General features: G+C 40.6%; 1 protein-coding gene across 4 annotated transcripts in view; it reads right to left on the bottom strand.

The window, feature by feature from the left end:
• The window catches only part of caps2 (calcyphosine 2), a 52,266-nt gene that overhangs the window by 19,760 nt on the left and 13,326 nt on the right, over positions 1-19,180 (bottom strand). For 3 of the 4 annotated variants that reach the window (XM_072551801.1, XM_072551802.1, XM_072551803.1), the window contains 5 exons: positions 18,522-18,647; positions 13,687-13,875; positions 10,945-11,067; positions 4,542-4,609; positions 879-1,001 (listed from right to left, as the gene is read on the bottom strand). In XM_072551801.1, coding sequence (XP_072407902.1) covers positions 879-1,001; positions 4,542-4,609; positions 10,945-11,067; positions 13,687-13,875; positions 18,522-18,647 — 629 coding nt within the window. The remainder of the gene's footprint in view (positions 1-878; positions 1,002-4,541; positions 4,610-10,944; positions 11,068-13,686; positions 13,876-18,521; positions 18,648-19,180) is intronic. The other variant, XM_072551804.1, reaches the window with a different exon arrangement.

The following is a 19,180-nucleotide window of genomic DNA, read 5'->3' as shown; positions in this document are numbered from 1 at the left end:
TCTAATCTCCCCTGAAGCTAGTATCATTGGTGAATGAGGAGTTGAGCCAGAAGTTGTACTGTCTAAAGGAGAGTGCAAGTAATGATGAAATTCAGGCCATTTCCTTTACACACATACAGTAGCATTATCTTACAATCATGAAGTTGCGTCACTATCAATCCACGTTGGCGAGATTTTTAAGAGACCTCGCCATATCTAATATCATTACTTCAGGGTGGCTGGATCTTCTGCCAACTGGGCCCTGAACACTAGAATTTTCTAAATCTTCCTTCATCTTTACTTCTTTCACTTCCTTCAAGACATTTCAAAAACCTACCTCTGTCTAAGCTGTGTCCTAATATCACCTTAGTGTGGCACCCTGTCAAATTTTGTTTGACAACGTTCCTGTGAAGAGTCTTGGACAATCTCAGGAGGTACCAAAAAACTTTATAGTCAATTAAACACTTTTGTTTTTGACTGTAGTCACTACTGTAATGAAGGAAATAATTTGGATATAGCAAGACCCCAGAAATAGCGATGTGATAATGGCCAGCAAATCTGTTGGATTTGCTTGTTGTGGAATGAATATCAGTCAGAAAACTGGAGGTAATTCTTTTGTGCTTCTTCAAAGTACTACAATAGGATATTTTACTGTCCACCCAGGAGGTTTTCATGAAAACTTTGGTTTAATATCTGTAAAAGAGAGTACCTCACTGCAGAACTCCCTCAGTATAGCAAGATGTGTTAGCCTAGATTAAATGTTCAAGTCCCCAAGTGGGACATGACCGAACACCTCCTGACACAATGGTGGCAGTGCTACCACTGAGCCATGCATGAGATTCACAAATGGCAGATATAAAGAATTCAATTCAGTCTTAAAATATTCCATAAATGCAAACCTGGTTTGATGTAATTTTCTACTTTTGAAGCGCAGGGGAGCAGAGCCAAGACCAGGAAGAATAGTTTGCTGCTGTCTCAGATCTGTGGTGCCTACATCTTGTCCAGGATCACTGATAACTGCCCTTTATTGGAAGGAAATAATCAGATGTTACAGTGGCTTGATAATTCATCAATAACTTTTAATAAAGTTATGGCTGTAATGTAGAGAAACACTGAAGAATCTTTTATGACCAGTTATGAGATTAAGTAAACCAGAAAAGGGGAAGATTGGATGGAGTGACCACAAGGTTGGTTAAGTTGATGGATTAAAATGGAGAGAAGGGAGAGAAGATGAGGCACATGAAAAAAAAATTGAGATTTTGTGGAAAATTTAAAGAAAGGATAAAATGATGGCTGATTCACTTGTCAACAAAACATATTGTGAAATACTAAGAAGTTTTCAAAAATAATAACCTTAAAAATATTTTATTTGGTTACAGAATGTGGGTATGGGTGTCATTGACTGGCCTAAAGTGTAATCAGCAGCCATCACTACATCTGATTTTATGATGGAGGGAAAGTCGCTGATGAAACAGCTTAAGATGATTAGACCTAGGACACCACCCTGAGGAACTCCCTGCAGTGGTATGCAGAGGTGAGGTGATTGGACTCCAACAATCTCAATCATCTTACTTTGAGCTAGATTGGATTTGTCCTGTATTTTGTACACAGGACATACGTTTCCCATACATACCAGTGCCGAAGTGTGAAGAAACAGCCTGACCAGGGAGAAGAATAGACTTTTTCTGAAACATGAAACTAGAGGGCATAGCTTTAAGGTGAGAGGGGAAAGATTTAAAAGGGACTTGAGAGGCAACTTTTTTATGCAGAGGGTGGTGCATGCGTGGAATGAGCTGCCAAACGAAGTGGCGGAGGGTGGTACAATTACCTTTAAAAGACATCTGGATGGGTACAGGAATAGAAAAGGTTTAAAGGGTATGGACCAAATGCTGGTAAATGGGACTAGACTAATTTAGAATGTCTGGTTAGCAAGGACAAGTTGGACCAAAGGGTCTGTTTCCATGCAGTACAACTCTATGACTCTAAGTTTTCGGTACTATTGTCATGTAATCATTTGCAACATCAAGTGTGTTCAGCCATTTCTAGACATAGAGTAAATCAAATTTGTTGGAGACTGGCATCAGTGTTACTGGGGATATTCATTTGAGGCCAGGGTAGGCCGTCCACTCAGCACTTATGACTGATGGATGGATGCAAATGTTTCTTTTGAGCTGTCCCATCACTGAGAATGGAAATATATGTGTATAACAACCTATTAGTAGTTTAATTATCCACCATCATTCATGACAAGATGTGGTGGGCCTGCAGAGTGTAGATCTGATCTATTGGTTGTAGAAACGCTCAGCCCTATCTATCATTTGCTGGTTTTGTCATCTGATATGCACGTAGAACGGTATTGCAGCTTCACCAGGTTTATACCTTGTGCTGCTCTTGGCATGCCCTCCTGCCCTCTTCATTGAACCAGATTTGATGACATTGGTAGAGTGTACTCAAGAACAATCAGTTACCTCACGAATATTTCAGGCCAAGAGGTAACTGATTGTTCTTGAATATAATTCTCTGGTTACTAGTGGTGGCCCACAGCACCTCATGCATGCCCAGATTTGAGATGCTAGATCCACTTTGAAGTCTAAAACACAATGATGGAGGATATCCTCAAAGTGAAGGAGGGACTTCATCTCCATAATGACTATGCAGCAATCACTCCTACTAATTGTACAGGGCAATAGCTAAATAAACATTACAATGAATACCACCAACAACTGTACTTTGCAGACTAGTGCTGGTTAATATTTTAAATCTGAAACTTTACTTAAAATTCCTGAAGCAAAAGAAGCTTTAAATTCTTGCTTATTTTCTTAATTATTCAAAACAGTTACCCTTCTTTCTAGCTTACAGCATATGTGGATCACTAATAAATGGCTTTCAACTGACATCTGCGGTGCAAATAATAAAGATGGCCTAGCAGTCTGGTGAAATAGATTACAGAATTGACTACAACTCCTCCCCTCTCTCCACTAAACTTCACAGCTATTTCAGAATTATAATAGTGATACTATTTCTGTTCCTCTTTGAAAAAGTTCATTTTCTAACTATTTACACAAGGAGTAGAATTTTACCAAATACAGTCCCGAATCTGTTGTCTTTCACCTCCTTCACCAAACTATCAGATGCTATGCCTTCAGCTATCTAAATCTCAAGCGCTAAGTTTCTTTCCCAAACCGCTGTCTTTTTACCTTTATGGATCAGAATCCCAGAATGAATAGGAGACCATTCAGTCCATCATGTACATGCTATGTCCCACTATTCCAGATTTTACCTGTAGCCCTGTAAACTGTCTCTCAAAGTGCTTATCCAACTCCCTTCTGAATGCTCCAGTTGTACCTGCCTTCACTACCTTAAGGCTGTGTATTCCAGATGCTAACCACTGGCTACTTGAAAACATTTTCCCATGCTGCCTTTGATTCTTTTGCCAGTCACCTTAAATCTGTCCTCTCCAGTTCTTGACTTTTCCACCAAGGGGAACAATGTATCTCCATCCACACTATCTAGAGCCCTCATGATTTTAAGCACTTCTATTAAATCACTTCTCAATCTCCTTTTCTCCAAGGAAGCACAACCTCAATTTTTCCAATCTATCCATTTGACTGAAATCCTTCGTAGTTGGAACCATTCTTGTAAATCCAGCTTTTATTTACCTGTCTTAATATTATGTAGTTCAATATCAATTTTAGTCTGATTATGCTCAAAAAGCACTTTAGGATGTTTGAATAAGTTAAAGGCATTTCATAAAAGATAAGATGTTTTTATAACAGTAAATTACCTGACTTACACAAGTGACTTGTGAGATATATTAATCAAATATTTCTGTACAACTTACAGCAGTGGAGTGATGATGTTAGGGAGCAGTGATCCAGAGGCTTGGATAAATAATCAAAAGAGTTAAGAATTCAAATTCCACCAGAGCAGCTGTGGAATTTAAATTCAGTTAATTAAACAAAGTTGGACTAAAACGATAGTCCCAGATTGTCACAAATATCCCTCTGCTTCATTACAGTCTTTGATTTCGGGCAGGAGATCGACTTTGCATGCCCTGTATGGCTTACCTGTGTCTCCAGACCCACAGCAATGAAGCAGCTTAACAAACCATTCAGTTGTACTCAAAAATAGAGCTCATAACTATCTTCTCAAGGACACTTAGAGTTGGTCAATAAATGCTGCCCCTGCAGTGAGGGCAAGGTCCCATGAATAAATAATTTTTTAAAAAACCAATACCAACCACTTTGGTGTTACAGCTGCAATGCAATGTGAAATACCTATCTGCATATATGTGGAGAATGTGTTACTCATCTTACTCCCTAAGAGTATTTGTACACATCATAAAGCCACTTCAACTTATCTTTCACAAGTACCCACTATAGCATTCCTATCAACATTTAAAAATGATTAAATTGAATTGCAGCAGAATTAACATTCCTTCACAGTAACGGAAAGTAGATAAAGCACAGAGCAAGAACCCAAAAGAATTATTAGTTAAAGCAATGCTATCTCAAAAGCATTCTTGCCAGGTCTTTCTGAAAGGTGGCCTTACTCTTTCCTACCTGGAAAGCTGATCCACCAATACTTGTTCTACTACTGCCTGCTTTTTCTTCTCTGCAGCAAGATCCTCCTGTGTACAAAATTAGAATCATTTTAAATTTGGTAGAGATTTCAACTATAGCTCTTCTAACCTAAGAGCCTGAATATTAAGACTTGCACTTCATATTCTAAAAATCCAAACCATGAATCTCTTGTGCCAAGTGGCCAAGAACCTTGTACAAAATTTACCAACTTCTGCCATATACAGACCAAAGGTTGGACTTTACATATAAAGTATAAATTTGTTCTTGCTACGTAGTGCCAGTCATCATCTCAGGATGCACTTCTGCAGCTAATTGATGACTTTTGTAATCAGGCATTGTTGTAATGTCAAAAACGCAATAGCCAATTTGCTCACAGCTAATCCCACAAACAGCAATACTAAGCAACCTGTTCAGAGATGTTATTAGCTACATCTCGATTACATAGGATTTGAACCTAGGCTTCCTAACTCACAGATGCTACTAATACATCACAAGTGGTCTCAAATAAACAGCAATGTGGATGTTTTCTAATCACCCTGTTCATGGATGTAATTACAGATCTCTGGAGCAAGTGAGACTTGAATCTGGGCTTCCTAGGTCAGGGTAGGGACACTACCATGGTGTCACAGGTGCATTTAAATAAACAATTAATGTAGTAATGACCAGATAATCTGTTTTTGATTATGTCAGTTGAGAGATAAATATTGGTTAGGATACCTGGAATGTACACTTGCTCCTGATTTAAACCGTATCAGGGTCTTTTACAGCTAACTAACAGGGAAGCTGAGACCTCAGTTTAACGTCAGCATTTTAACTATGTATTTTGGGCAGTCTTTTTTTATATATATTTACTGAAAAAGTTTTACTCTTTTACCAAAAGAACAAAAAGTTGTAAAAGTACAGAAGTGTAGAAATGATATCACATTATAATAAACTGCCCTCTACTCTTCAAGGTACAATCATCTCATACCTGTTTAACTTAACCCAAATTAAAATAAACTCAAATTAAATGAAATAGTATTAAATTAAATTACAATCCAATAAAATTAAATTACATTACACTGCACTATTACATTACTCCACTTGCCACGCTTCCACTGAAGCTACCGTCCACAGGAGCAACAGTTATTATACCTGTATTTACCAGCTCCCCCCACCCTGATCACCATATACGGCCCTTGTGGCTATATAAAGGCCCTAATCAGTTCTGCAGATAGGTCCATATCTATGTAATTTAGAAAGGGCCTTCTAAAATTGCTCTGTTCCATGGTGCACCATACTTGTCAGATAATGGATGTAGGTTTGCTCGCTGAGTTGGAAGGTTCATCTCTAGATGTCTTGTCACCCTACTAGGTAACATGTTCAGTGGGCATCAGGAGAAGCACCGCTGATAATTCCTGCTTTCTATTTATATGTATCCGTGAATCTTGTAGCAGGACCAGAAGCGATGTGTAAAGGTGCCTATGCTGATTTTACTGTTGAGACATCTTGGGAGAAGATCCTTTCTTAAACTTTGCTAACCTCTCTGGTGCCATATGGGCCCTATTAAGAATCTTCAATTGCATTGCTCATGTTTTATTACACATGAAATTTTCTTTACATTCCCCCATATATCCTCCCATGTTTCCTATGAGATTTCTTCCTCTACCTCCTGAATCCAGATCCCATGGAGTCTCTCCATATCCCCGAAGGCTTTCCCTCTGTGCAGATGATATATATATATATATACTAACCGAGAGACTGCCCCCACATCAGAGCACTCTTCTTTCTATATCTGACTTGTAGGGCTGAGGCAAGAGCATGGTCTTCTTCTGTGTATAACCCCTAACCTGGAAGTATTGGAAAAGGTCCCTATTAGGAATCCCATATTTCTGACTTAATTGGTTGAAAGACATCAAGATCTCTCCCTTGAATAAATCTCCTGAACAGGAGATTCCCTTTCCCTCCCATGCTCTAAAGCCAGAGTTCATTGACCCCAGTCTAAATCCTGGGGCTCCCACTCATGGGGTGAATTTGAGCAAGTTGCCCTCACCCTGCTGCTTTAGCTTCCATGCTTTCACCGTATTTATGATAATCGGGTTCTCTCAGTGTTCAGCCAAAGATCTCATCTTATCCATAATCGGTAAGTTGATGAGGGGACATCTCACCTGCGAGGCCTCAACATCAAGCCATATCGACCTTGAGTCCTTATGCACCCATTCATCCACAACTGGCAGCAGAGTGCCTATTTGTTATCACTTCAGATTTGGGAGGTCCACCCCCACCCCACCCCATATCCTGCAGAAGTTGCAGCTTGGTAAATTTAATTAAGCGCCGCCTACACAACCAAATAAATTATCCAAGCCAACCGGCAAACCTCCACAGCGCCTGTCTGTGTAATAACAACAGGAGCAACCTGATCGGGAAAAAGACCAAGGAAGAACATTCATTTTAATCAAGGCTATACGCCCTAACCATGATATGGGTAGTCCCTCCCACCGCTGCAAGTCCTGCTTTATTCTCTCAAGCAACTGTACAAAGTTAGCTCTGTACAGCTGACGGAAGGTAGAGGTAATAAAAATTCCCAGACAGAGAAAACCTTTCTGTGACCACCTAAAAGAAACTCCAGTCCATCCTCCAGCTTCAGTACTTCCACCAATCCCCCCATGGGATACAGGATTAATTTTGCAAAGTCGGACTTTTCTGGGTTAGCCAAAAACAGAAGGATATCATCCACATATAGAGTCATTTTATATTCCCCAATTCCCACCTTTGGTGCCACTATTTCAGGTTCCTTTCGGATGGTCTCCGCCAACAGCTCAATTACCAAGGTAAATAGCAGTGGCAAAAGAGGACATCCCTGTCGGCTGTATCTCCCCACATTAACATTGCTTGATTTGACACCATAACCACCGCCTTGGGGTCTCGACAAAACGCTGCCACCCACCTTACAAAGGCACCTCTAGACCAAAGCGATCTAGAACAGCAAAGAGATACGACCATTACACCCGATCAAAAAGCTTTTCTGCATCCAGGGAGTCCACCAAGCCAGGAATTAATCTCTGCTTACATATTTGCACTATGTTCAGTACCCTCCTGATATTGTAAGAGGAGCTGCAGCCCTTGATAAAACCCATCTGGTCCTCTTTTGTAATAACAGGCAACACCTCTTCCAACCTCAGAGCCAGCCCCTTTGATAAAATTTTGAAATCCACATTTAACGACGAGATGGGTCTGTATGATGCACAATTCTCAAGGTCTTTCCCTTTCTTTAAAATAAGGGAGATATTGGCCTCCCTGAGAGGGAGGAAGGCAGTCCTGGCTATATGAATGACTATACATCTCCAGAAGTGGTACAGCTAACGTGTATAAACTCCTTGTAAAATTCACTCGGGAACCCGTCTGGACTGGGTGCCTTGCCACCTTGGAGATGCCTTACCTGCACCGCCTGTATCATCAGAGGTGCATTTAAAAAGAAGGCCTGATCTGCGTTTATACCGGGGAGGTCCAGGTTTTCAAAAAAGGATTCCATTCTTGCCACTCCATCCCCACAGCCCTCCGACCAGTATAATTCTGCATACAATTCCCGAAATCTGACATTAATCATTTTCAACTCACGAGAGATGTTGCCAGTTCTCTCCCTAACAGACACAATGGACTGCGGAGCACTTTTCTTCCTAGCCAGGTAAGCCAGGTATCCCCATATTCAAACACTGTTTGTGGGAATAGTTTTTACACTTGATAAAGTATATGTTATTTACACTCCTGTAAGTTAACAATGGATGCCCTCCCCTCCCCCTCCACATCTCAATCCCTCACCCGGAAAAACAGAACAGTAAAATAACAGATAACTACCAAACGGATATCATGTAAAACAAACCAAAGCAATACCAATCCTATACGGCCTAGAACCAGAAAAGGCAAAAGAACAAAGGAGAAGATAAAAAAATTATGCCATTGTCTGCACACAAATTTTCCTCTTTCCCCTTGATCCAAGCCTATTACTTCAGCTAGTTCAAAAATTCTTTTGCTTTTTCCACCGTGTCAAAGTTGTAGACAGACACCCCCATAATTAAATCTGCTGGGTACCTCAGAGAAGTGAATATTTAAAATCTCTTAATTTTTTCCTTACATCATCAAAAGTCTTCCTTTTCTTAATTATGGCCCCAGAAAAGTCTTGAAAAAATATTATCCTCGAACCTTTATAAACCATAGCCTGTGGATCTCTTCCCAGTCTTCTGGACGTTTCTATTATTAACTGCTTTTCATTATAGTGCTGGAACCGCACTAGGACTGGGCGGGGGTGCTGATCTGACCCAGACCTGCGCATCGCAATCCAGTGGGCCCGCTCCACACTCACCCGGCCTGACTCGATCTCCAGCCCCAGCAAATCCGGGAGCCACCGCTCAAGAAACTCAGCCAGGTTCTTGACCTCCTCATGCTCCGGAAGACCCATGACATGTAAGTTTTTTCTCCGACCAATTTTCGAGATCATCTATTTGTTCCAGCAAGGCCCGAATCAGGCCTTCCAAATTTCAGACCTGCCCCTCTGAGTTCGCCATCGCAGTGTCCAAGGCCGCAGTCCTTTGCTATACCGCTTCCATGCGCCAATCCAACGCCGGGATCCCCTGCTCATACTTTGTCAGTATGCCAGCAATCAGTTCCAGTATTGTTTCAATTTTTTCACAGTTTTGCAAACTCTGTGAATAGATGCTGCTGCTCCACCGAACTTAAAGGCGCCACCATGGGAGTGGAGGCACTGACTGCGGGTGTGCCTCTCACAATTGTGGAGTGCCCTGCCTGCTGCACTCCCTGACTCCCTTTCATTTATATGTCTTCATTTCAACTCCAGAGCCTCCAAATTCTAAGTTATAGGTGCTTTATACTAAAGATTTTCCTTGGGTTGGCTTATGGGTAGGATAAGAGCCCACCTTGCCTGGGGTATGGCACAGAGTCCAACACAGTAGTCTTTTCAGACTGCTGCCATCTTGAATCTCATTTTGGTCAGTCTAATAAGGGAAGGAAATGGAGGATGAATGCTATGTCCCTTTTGAGTACTGAGGAACAAAGGTACCTTGGTGTAAAGACCATAGGTCCCTGAAGGTGTTAGCAAAGTAGACAGGATGGTGAAGGAGGCATCTCTGATGCTTGTCATCATGAATGGGGTGTAGAATATAGGAGAGAGGAAGTTTTATTATAAGCCTTGTTTATAAAACCTCGGTTAGGCCACAGATAGAATGCTGTGCAATTCTGGTCACCACGCCATCGGAAGAATGTGATTGCACTGGAAAGGGCGACTGGAGATTCACCAGAATATTACCTTGGGATGAAAAATCTTGGTTATGAGGGGAGACTAGATGGGCTGGATTTGTTTCCCTTGAACAGAGGAGATCTGATTAAGATATACAAAATTACGAGAGGCCATAGTTGTAGACCATGAGAATCTCTTTCTTCCCCATGGAAGATGTGTTTAAGACCAGAGGATATAAATTTAAAGGGAGAAACACATAGTTTAGCAGAAATCTGAAAAAAACAATTTTCATCAAAGAGTGTGTTAGATATATGGAACATGCTGCCTGGAAGGGTGGTTGAGGCAAGTAATCTCACAACATTTAGGAAACACCTGGATGTGTATGTAAAATGCTGGGCACTGTAGTCTATGGACCAAGTGTAGGTAAATGGGATTTAGTATAGTTTGGCGTTTGTTGATCTGTGGGCTGAAGGGTCTGTGTCTATGCTGTATGACTCTATGACTTTACTAATTTAGAAGGTGCTTGATTAGACATTCAAGGCCCGTCGAGAGGCTGGAGTATATTAAAAAAAACACACTTCAGAGCAATAGTAATGGAGGGCTGACCAATGTGTTGTTGAAGGTGCTGTTTTCTAGACAAGGCAGTTAAACGAAACCCACCTCCCTATCGGAATGAATGCAAGCATCCCATAAACCCATCCAAAGTGCAAGAAAGCTAATCAATTTGTTCCTATCAACTTAAGCCACATACCAGATGAACTGGTCAGTAACTCGATTGTTGTTTGAGACATCTTATGCCTGCGCAGAAGTATTTCATTGGTTGCAAAATCTGCTTGAACATCCTGAGAAGGAAAAATGTGCCATTGTGTGCCAATGCCTTATTACTTAATTAAACAATAGCAAGACAAGGAGGAAACAAATAATATGTTCAGTCTCAATAATAAAAGCAAGGTTATAAATGTTTTCTGGAAAAATTATAAAGAAAATTCATAGGTAGCAAAAGACATTGCAATTTCTACAGCTATGTAAGCAAAGATCTGAGAACTGGCAATGTATTTGCTCTTCTGATTGGTAAATGCAATGGGAATCTAAAGAATGAGAAAGAAATTCTTGTTTTTTCTTAGGAAACAAAGTAAAATAGTATCAACTCACTGCTTCCAACCTCTTCATATTTTGCTCCATGGAGAATGGCTTGCTGGTGTAATATTGCTGTAGAGTTGCTTTCTCATCAAGAGAAGTCAGGCTGTCAGTACCCATGTGGTCAGCTGGAGATTCCTTTTGACAATTGCAGAAATTAAAAAAATAAAAGAATGTATCAACAATTTGTCGGATCAAGAGGAAGCATTGAGCCCCAATCGAGCCTCTCTTGGTAGTTCAATAATGTCATTGTTGAAAGAGATGCCTGCAGCTGGCACCTGTTTTTCAAGGAATCTACTTTGGACACATTTCCTACCACCAACATCCTTTTTGTAATACTAGCCTACAGACTGTTAAAGAACTAAGCAGCAATACATCTTTGGCAGAAAATGCATAAGCTTGAGTAACATTCATTTATGGCATACTATGATTCAAGTTCTGGCAACATTAGACTCAAAAACTATGTTACTCTTGATAAGAGATATAGATATCCCCGAAGAGATCCAAGCTATGTTTAACCTAAGTCATGGTCCAAAAGAAACTGACAAGCAAACAGACTCACAACACAAAAGTCATTTGCTCTTCCAAGAGACCATCATAAATATTTTTAATCAATCTGTTCAGACATGTTGTGACATACGTCTGGAGCGGACGGCACTTGAATTTAAGCCTCTTGGTCCAGAAGTAGGGACACCACTACTGTGCCAAATACAGTAAATAACTTCAGTCGTTGGAACGGTACGAAAATTTGTTTTAACCCTTTCAGGTTAACTGCTGATCTACATCTCAACTCCATTTATCCACCTTGGTTCCATGTATTTTAATCAGTCAACAAAAAAATTATCAACCTCAGTTTTGAAATGTTCAATGAATCCACAGTCTCAAAACCTTTTTACAGACTTCTACTACCCTGTGTGAAAGAATGCTGCCTTGACATCAGCCCTCAAGCATTTAACTCTAATTTTAAGGTTGTCTCCATGTATTAGAGTCATAGAGTCAGAGATGTACAGCACAGAAAGAGACCCTTCAGTCCAACTTGTCCATGCTGACCAGATATCCATTTGCTAGCACTTGGCCCATATCCCTCTAAACCCTTCCTATTCATATACCCATCCAGATGCCTTTTAAATGTTGCAATTGTACCAGCCTTCACCATTTCTTTGGATAGCTCATTCCATACAAGCACCACCCTCCATGTGAAAAAGTTGCCCACTAGGTTTTTTTAATATCTTTCCCCTCTCACCCTGAACCTATGCCCTCTAGTTCTGGACTGCTCCACGCCGGGGAAAAGACCTTGTCTATTTAACCTATCCATGCCCTTCATGATTTAATAAACCTCTAGCAGGTCACCCCTCAGCCTCTGACCTCCAGGGAAAAACCGCCCTAGCCTATTCAGCCTCCCCCGATCGCTCAAATCCTCCAACCCTGGCACCATCCTTGTAAATCTTTTCTAAACTCTTTCAAGTTTCACAACTTCTTTCCGATAGGAAGGAGACCAGAATTGCACGCAATATTCCAAAAAGTGACATTGGTCCTGTATACCCGCAACATGACCTCCCAAATCCTGTACTCAATATTCTGACCAATAAAGGAAAGCATACCAAACACCTTCTTCACTATCCTATCTACCTGCGATTCTACTTTCAGCTATGAACCTGCACTCAAAAGTCTCTTTGTTCAGCAACACTCCCTAAGACCTTACCATTAAGAGTATAAGTCCTGCTAAGATTTGCTTTCCCAAAATGCCAGCAACTCACATTTATCTAAATTAAACTCTATCTGCCAGTCCTCAACCCATTGGCCCATCTGATCAAGATCCCGTTTTAGTAACCTTCTTCACTGTCCACTACACCTCCAATTTTTGTGTCATCTGCAAGCTTACTAACTATATCTCCTATGTTCACGTCCAAATCATTTATATAAATGGCGAAAAGTAGTGGACCCAGCACTGATCTTTGTGGCACTCCAATGATCGCAGGCCTCCAGTCTGAAAAATAACCCTCCAACTCCACCAAAAACCTCTGTTTTCTACCTTCAAGCCAGTTCCATGTCCAAATGGCTAGTTCCCCCTGTTTTTTTTATTCTTTCTTCTTTCCATTTTTTTCTGTTTTCTTTTTACTTTACCCCCACACTACCGCCTAACTGCGGTAGTGCTTATATTTTCCTCAGCACCCATGCTGTGTGTGTGCAAGTGTGAGACACCATGAAAGACAATAGGTGTACAAATCTTTATCTCCCTGTATTATGTTGAACTCACCCACTTGAGGAAACAGCTTCTTTCAATAAAAAATCAACTGCTTTAATCATCTTAATCACCTCCATCAAATGACAAATCAATTCTCTATCACCAGGCGGAATGCAAGCCTAGACTGTATGATCAGTGTTTACAATTGAGCACTTCTGACCCATGCTATTGTGATGAATTGTTACTGCACCCAAGGTCAATGTATTCTTCCTGAGTTGCAATGTCCAGAACTAAATATGGTCCTACATGACATGCAATCAAGACATTAGGAGCTACATTATCATAATGGAAATACTTTATTGTACTACATTTTCCTTGACGGGAAGGTTAATGTACCAGTATTCATTCGACATACTGACTGATTCTGGGTGATTTCTCCACATGAAACCTCGAATATAAGCCTCCTAGCTCCTTTCTAGCTCCTCACCACAGGAAGATGTAACTTAATAAACTTGTGCCAATCAAATGAAAGATTAGCTTTTCTACTACCCTCATTCCCTCCTGCAAGGTACCTGCATCTGGAGAATAGCTGGTGTTGGCTGTTGACCTGAAGAGTTTGATTTGCTCCTCTGGATTTTTTGTTGGCTGTGTTCCTTGTAATTCATCTTCATTTCCTCCTTGTACTGTTGATATTTCAGCTTGTAACTCTCTGAAGGTGCAGGCAGGTTCTCAGGTATGGTCATCTCTTCTACTGGACATGGCTGAATATCAGATAAGTTAAAATAGTCTCTTTAGAAAGATATCCAGGCAGAAGTAATAAGGGCCAGGACTAAAATCAGGAATTATTAATCCCTCTGCTCAAAGGGTAGTATAAATTCTTTGCAAAACACTGTGGCTGCTGTGACAGTTGCTGCACTGACGGCTGAAGTATTGCGTTAAGGATGAGACTTTAGACAGTAATCCCGTCTACCCCAGAGGTGTATGCAAAAGATTCCTTGGCATAATTTTGGAGATGGGCAGGGGAGTAGTCGCCAATTCCTTGCTAATATTTTTCTCTCAATCAACATCACTAAGAAAAAGAATGATCTGTATATCTTTAATATATTGCTGTTTGTAGGAGACTTCTATGTGCAAATTGCCTGTCAGATTTTACAATTAAAAATATAGGAGAATATAACCAACATATAGGTCATACTGATTTCTGTGACATCCACACTAGGAAGGGAGTGTGAAAATATACATGATTTATTTTGTTAATTATTAATTTCATTCAGGATGTGGGCATTGCTGGAGAGTCCAACATTTATTGCCCAGGCCAACTACACTTGAAAAGATGGTGGTGAACTGCCAACTTAATCCATCATATTGATTTCTGCTGCAACTGAGTAGTTTGTAGCTTGATCATTTTGGAGGGAGGTTCAGAGCCAACCAACACAAAAGCACGATATTGCTTTACACAATGCTTTGACAAATCTGAATTAAGAATTTGAAAACAGCTGGAAAGCATCTGTGGAGGCAAACAGAGCTAATGTTTCAGGCTGATGACCTTTCATCAGAGCCAACCATACTGTTGTAGGTCTGGAGACATCTGTAGACCATTGGCAGTTATCAAACCCAGAAGACATGAGTGAACCAGATGGTTTCAATGACATCTCTTAGTTTCATGGTCACCATTACAGATGTCAGCTTTTTATTACAAAGTTGTTTAAGGATTTAATTTGTTTCTAATTTATTCATGGGGTGTGAGCATTACTGGCTCAGCCATCATTTTATTCCTATTTGCCCAGAGGGTAGTTAAGACTTGACCACATTGCTGTAGGTCTGAAATCACATACAAGCCAGATCAGATAAGGGGGGGGGGGGGGGGGGGGGGGGAGGCAGACTGCCTCCCTAAAAGGATTTTACTGAACGAGATAGGTTTTTATAACAATCCACAGTGGTTACATGGTCATTGTTAGGTCATTTTTTTACTCCAGATTTGAGTAACTGCACCAATGATGGGATCTGATTTCGTGGCTGTGAATCATTTGTCCCAGTCTTTGGATTACTGATGCCTTGGCGTTATCACTAACACTATGAATGTAATGGAGTGATTTCACCAGCCAATGAAGGTAAAGAAAATCACAAATGGAGTTTCAACACTTGTGCATCCAATTTTCTGGTTTATAATCAAGGATGAACAATGCTATTTTCACAAAAAAGAACTCTGAATATAACCATAAATTTTCTTTTTTTAAAGGAAGCAGAAATGTAATCATTAATTTGTTGTCACCTATCAACTATTTTATAAGTGGGTGAGAGCTTTGGGGATCTTTTTGGATTTCCGTTATGTTAAAGCCCATGATCATCCTCTGTGAAAATGCATCAGAACAGGATATCACCCACAGTCACTCCCAATTTGACACTGGATGTTCTATGATTAGTTTAAGCTGAGAAACTCAAGAACTTTGATACCATCCAGGACTAAGCAGCCCACATGATTGGCTCAACATCTATAAAATTCACTACTCCATCATCAAAGTACAGTAGAAACAGGATGACCTCTCTCTGAGGTGAGTATCTGTGAAGTTGGTGTTGAGGATAAAGGGGCTAAATCTTTAGTTCTAAGTAGTTGTATTAAGACCATTTCAATAATTCTAATATAATGTTAAATATGTGGCTGTTTTTACTTTTACAAGGAACAAAAGTGATTTTCTTTCCTTAAAAGTACATTGGCAGCCTTTCATTGAAATGTCCACTGACTACTATAAGACCGTAAGACAGAGGAGCAGAAAATAGGCTATTCAGCCCATCAAGTCTGCTCCAGCATTCAATCATGGCTGATACGTTTCACAAATCCATTCACGTTGCTTTCTCCCCCTAACCATTGATCCCCTTTACAATCAAGAACCTATCTATCTCCATCTTAAATACTCTCAATGACCTGGACTCCACAGCCTTCCGTGGCAATGAATTCCATAGGTTCACCACTCTCTGGCTGAAGAAGTTTCTTCTTATCTCAGTTCTAAAAAGTCTTCCCTTTACTCTAAGGCTGTTGCCTTGAGTCCTAGTCTCTCCTACCAATGGAAACATCTTCCCAACATCCACTCTGTTCAGGCCATTCAGTATTCTGTTAGTTTCAATTAGATTGCCTTTCATCCCTCTAAACCCCACTGAGTGTAGACCAAGAGTCCTCAAATGTTCCTCATATGTTAAGTTGTTCATTCCTGTCCATTCTAGTGCATCTCCTCTGAACACGCTCCAGAGTTAGTGCATCCTTCCTAAGATATGGGGCCCAAAACTGCGCACATTACTCCAAATGTGACCTAACCAGAGCTTTATAGAGTCTCAGAAGTACATCCTTGCTTTTATATCCAAGTCCTCTTGAAATAAATGCCATCATTGCATTTACCTTCCTCACTTCTCTCTCAAGTTTACTAGAACTCCCAAGTCTCTTTGCACTTCAGGCTTCTGAATTTTCTCCCCATTTAGAAAATAGTCCATGCCTCTATTCTTCCTACAAAGGTGCATGATCTCTCACTTTCCCACAATGAACTGCATCTGTTACTTCTTTGCCCACTCTCCTAACCCTGTCCAAATCCTTCTGCAGCCTCTCTGCCTCCTCAGTGCTACCTGTCCCTCTACCTATATTTTTATCGTCTTCAAACGTAGCCAGAATGCTCGCAGTTCCTTCATCTAGATCGTTAATGTATGAAGCCTAAAGTTGTGGTTCCAACACTGAGCCTTGTGGAACACCACTTGTCACCAACTGTCATCCTGAGGAGGACCCTTTTATTCCCATTCTGCTTTCTGCCAGACAGCCAAGCTTCTATCCATGCTAGCACCTTGCCGCTAGCACCACAGGCCCTTATCTTACTCAGTAGCCTCAGTGTGGCACCTTGTCAAAGGGGTGTAGTCCATCCAGTTCAGATGATTTATCCACCTTCAGGCTATTCAGTTTTTCTAGCACCTTCTCTTTGGTTATGGTCACCGTACTCAGCTCTGCCCCCTCACACTCTTGAATTTTTGGGATATTATTTGTGTCTTCTGCTGTGAAGGCTGACGCAAAGTAATTATTCAGTTTCTCAGCCATTTCTTTGTTTCCCACTACTATCTTTCCTGCGCCATTTTTCAGTGATCCAATATCCACTTTTGCCACTCTTCTGCCCATTATTTCTCTAAAGAACCTCAAAGACTTCCTTTATACTACTGGCTAGCTTACCCTCATATTTAATCTTCTCCTTCCTTATTTCTTTTTTGTTGCCCTCTGTTGCTCTTTGTAAGCTTCCCAATCTTCCAGTTTCCCACTGTTCTTCCCTGCATTGTATGCTTTCTCTTGCTTTTATGCTACCCCTGACTTCCCTAGTCAGCTGTGGTCACCTCATTCTCCCTGTACCATGCTTCTTTTTCCTCGGGTGAATCTCTGCTGTGTCTTCTAAATTACTTGCAGAACCTCCTGCCTTTGCTGTTCCAATATCTTTCCTGCTAGGCTCGTCTCCCAGTCAATTCAACCCAGTTCCTCCCTCATGCCTCTGTATTTGCCTTTATTCAGCTGAAATACCATTACCTTTGACTCTATTTTCTCTCTGTCAAATTGCAGAGTAAATTCAATCATGTTATGATCACTGCCTCTTAAGTGTTCCCTGACTTTAAGGTCCCGAATTAAGTCTGCCTTATTGCACAACACTAAATCCAGTATTGCCTGTTCCTCAGTGGGCTCCATCACAAGCTGCTCAAAAAAGCCATCTTGTAGACATCCCACAAACTCCCTTTCTTGTGAACCACTACCAACTTGATGTTCCCAGTCCACCTGCGTATTGAAATCCCCATGATCACTGTAACTTTGCCTTTCCTACACATGTTTTCTATCACCTGGTGTATCTCGTGCCCCAGCTCCTGACTACTGTTTAGAGGCCTCTACGTGACTCCAAAAGCTTTTTACCTTTACAGTTCCTCAATTCTACCCACACAGATTCTACACTATCTGACCCTACTTCATTTCTTACTATTGATTTAATTCATTTCTTACTAATAGGGCAACCCTATCCCCTCTATCCACCTGCCTATCTTTTTGATAGGATGTATATCCTTCAATATTCAGCTCCCAATCCTGATCTCCTTCCAGCCATGTCTCCGTGATGCCCACCATGTCATACCTGCCAATTTTGATCTGTGCCACAAGCTCATTTACCTTATTCCTTATATAAGGTGCATTCAGATACAATAAACAATTTACAAAAATAAAGTTTATTATCAAATGAGCTATGTTTCACTCTGGGATCTGACTTGATAATACTACCATTAGCTGGAATTATAATAGTGCTCTATGTTGTTACAATTCTATTACAGCTTGTACGTGATAAAATAAAAACCATCCTGGGATGTGCACTCTCTGATCAAGAGTCAGCCATTCACATCATAAACAGACCTCACGGTAGGTGCGGCGATGGGGAAACGGAGCTGGAAAGGGTGTACCCCAGCTAATAGTCGAGGTAGAATCTGGAGACGCTAAGCGAGGATGTTCTTTCATCACAGGTGTATAAGATAAATCATTCTGCAAGGAAGAATTGGTATAGGTGTTAATCAACAGCAATCTCAATTAAGTTGAGCATTTACATGGTCAAATAGCAATTATCATGCAGTGTTTATACTAATACAATTTGTTGGATATATGGGCTAAATGGCAAATAGCTCATAAAGCTCCATTTAAACCTTTTAATTCCCTCCAATACATCTTTAACGTAGTAGAACAATCCCTGAGGCAATTCACAGGAGCATCCTTTCAAAGAATGTGGTATTCCATGCTATAAAGCACTGTTGAAGGAGATTTCAGATGCATTATTAAAGTTAGTTATTTTCTTTTTATAAACAGGAATATTAAAAGCCTCCGGTGCATGAGTAGGACATTGATGCCTATGGATTAAAACACCAGTGCACACTAGCCTGTTTTCATATTGCAACAGTCTAAGAGCATGCATCAGCTGTACAAATCATGATGTTCAGGTTAGGAAAAATGCAGAACGTTGCAAAAATATGTAAGAAAAGCAAAAAAGGGAGATTATTCTAGCAAAATTTCCAGAGAAGTAA

Source organism: Chiloscyllium punctatum, chromosome 32 (genome assembly GCF_047496795.1).
Source record: "Chiloscyllium punctatum isolate Juve2018m chromosome 32, sChiPun1.3, whole genome shotgun sequence".
NCBI lineage: Eukaryota > Metazoa > Chordata > Chondrichthyes > Orectolobiformes > Hemiscylliidae > Chiloscyllium > Chiloscyllium punctatum.
The sequence above is the reverse complement of the archived record's forward strand: the minus strand, read 5'-3'. Positions and strand labels throughout refer to the sequence as shown.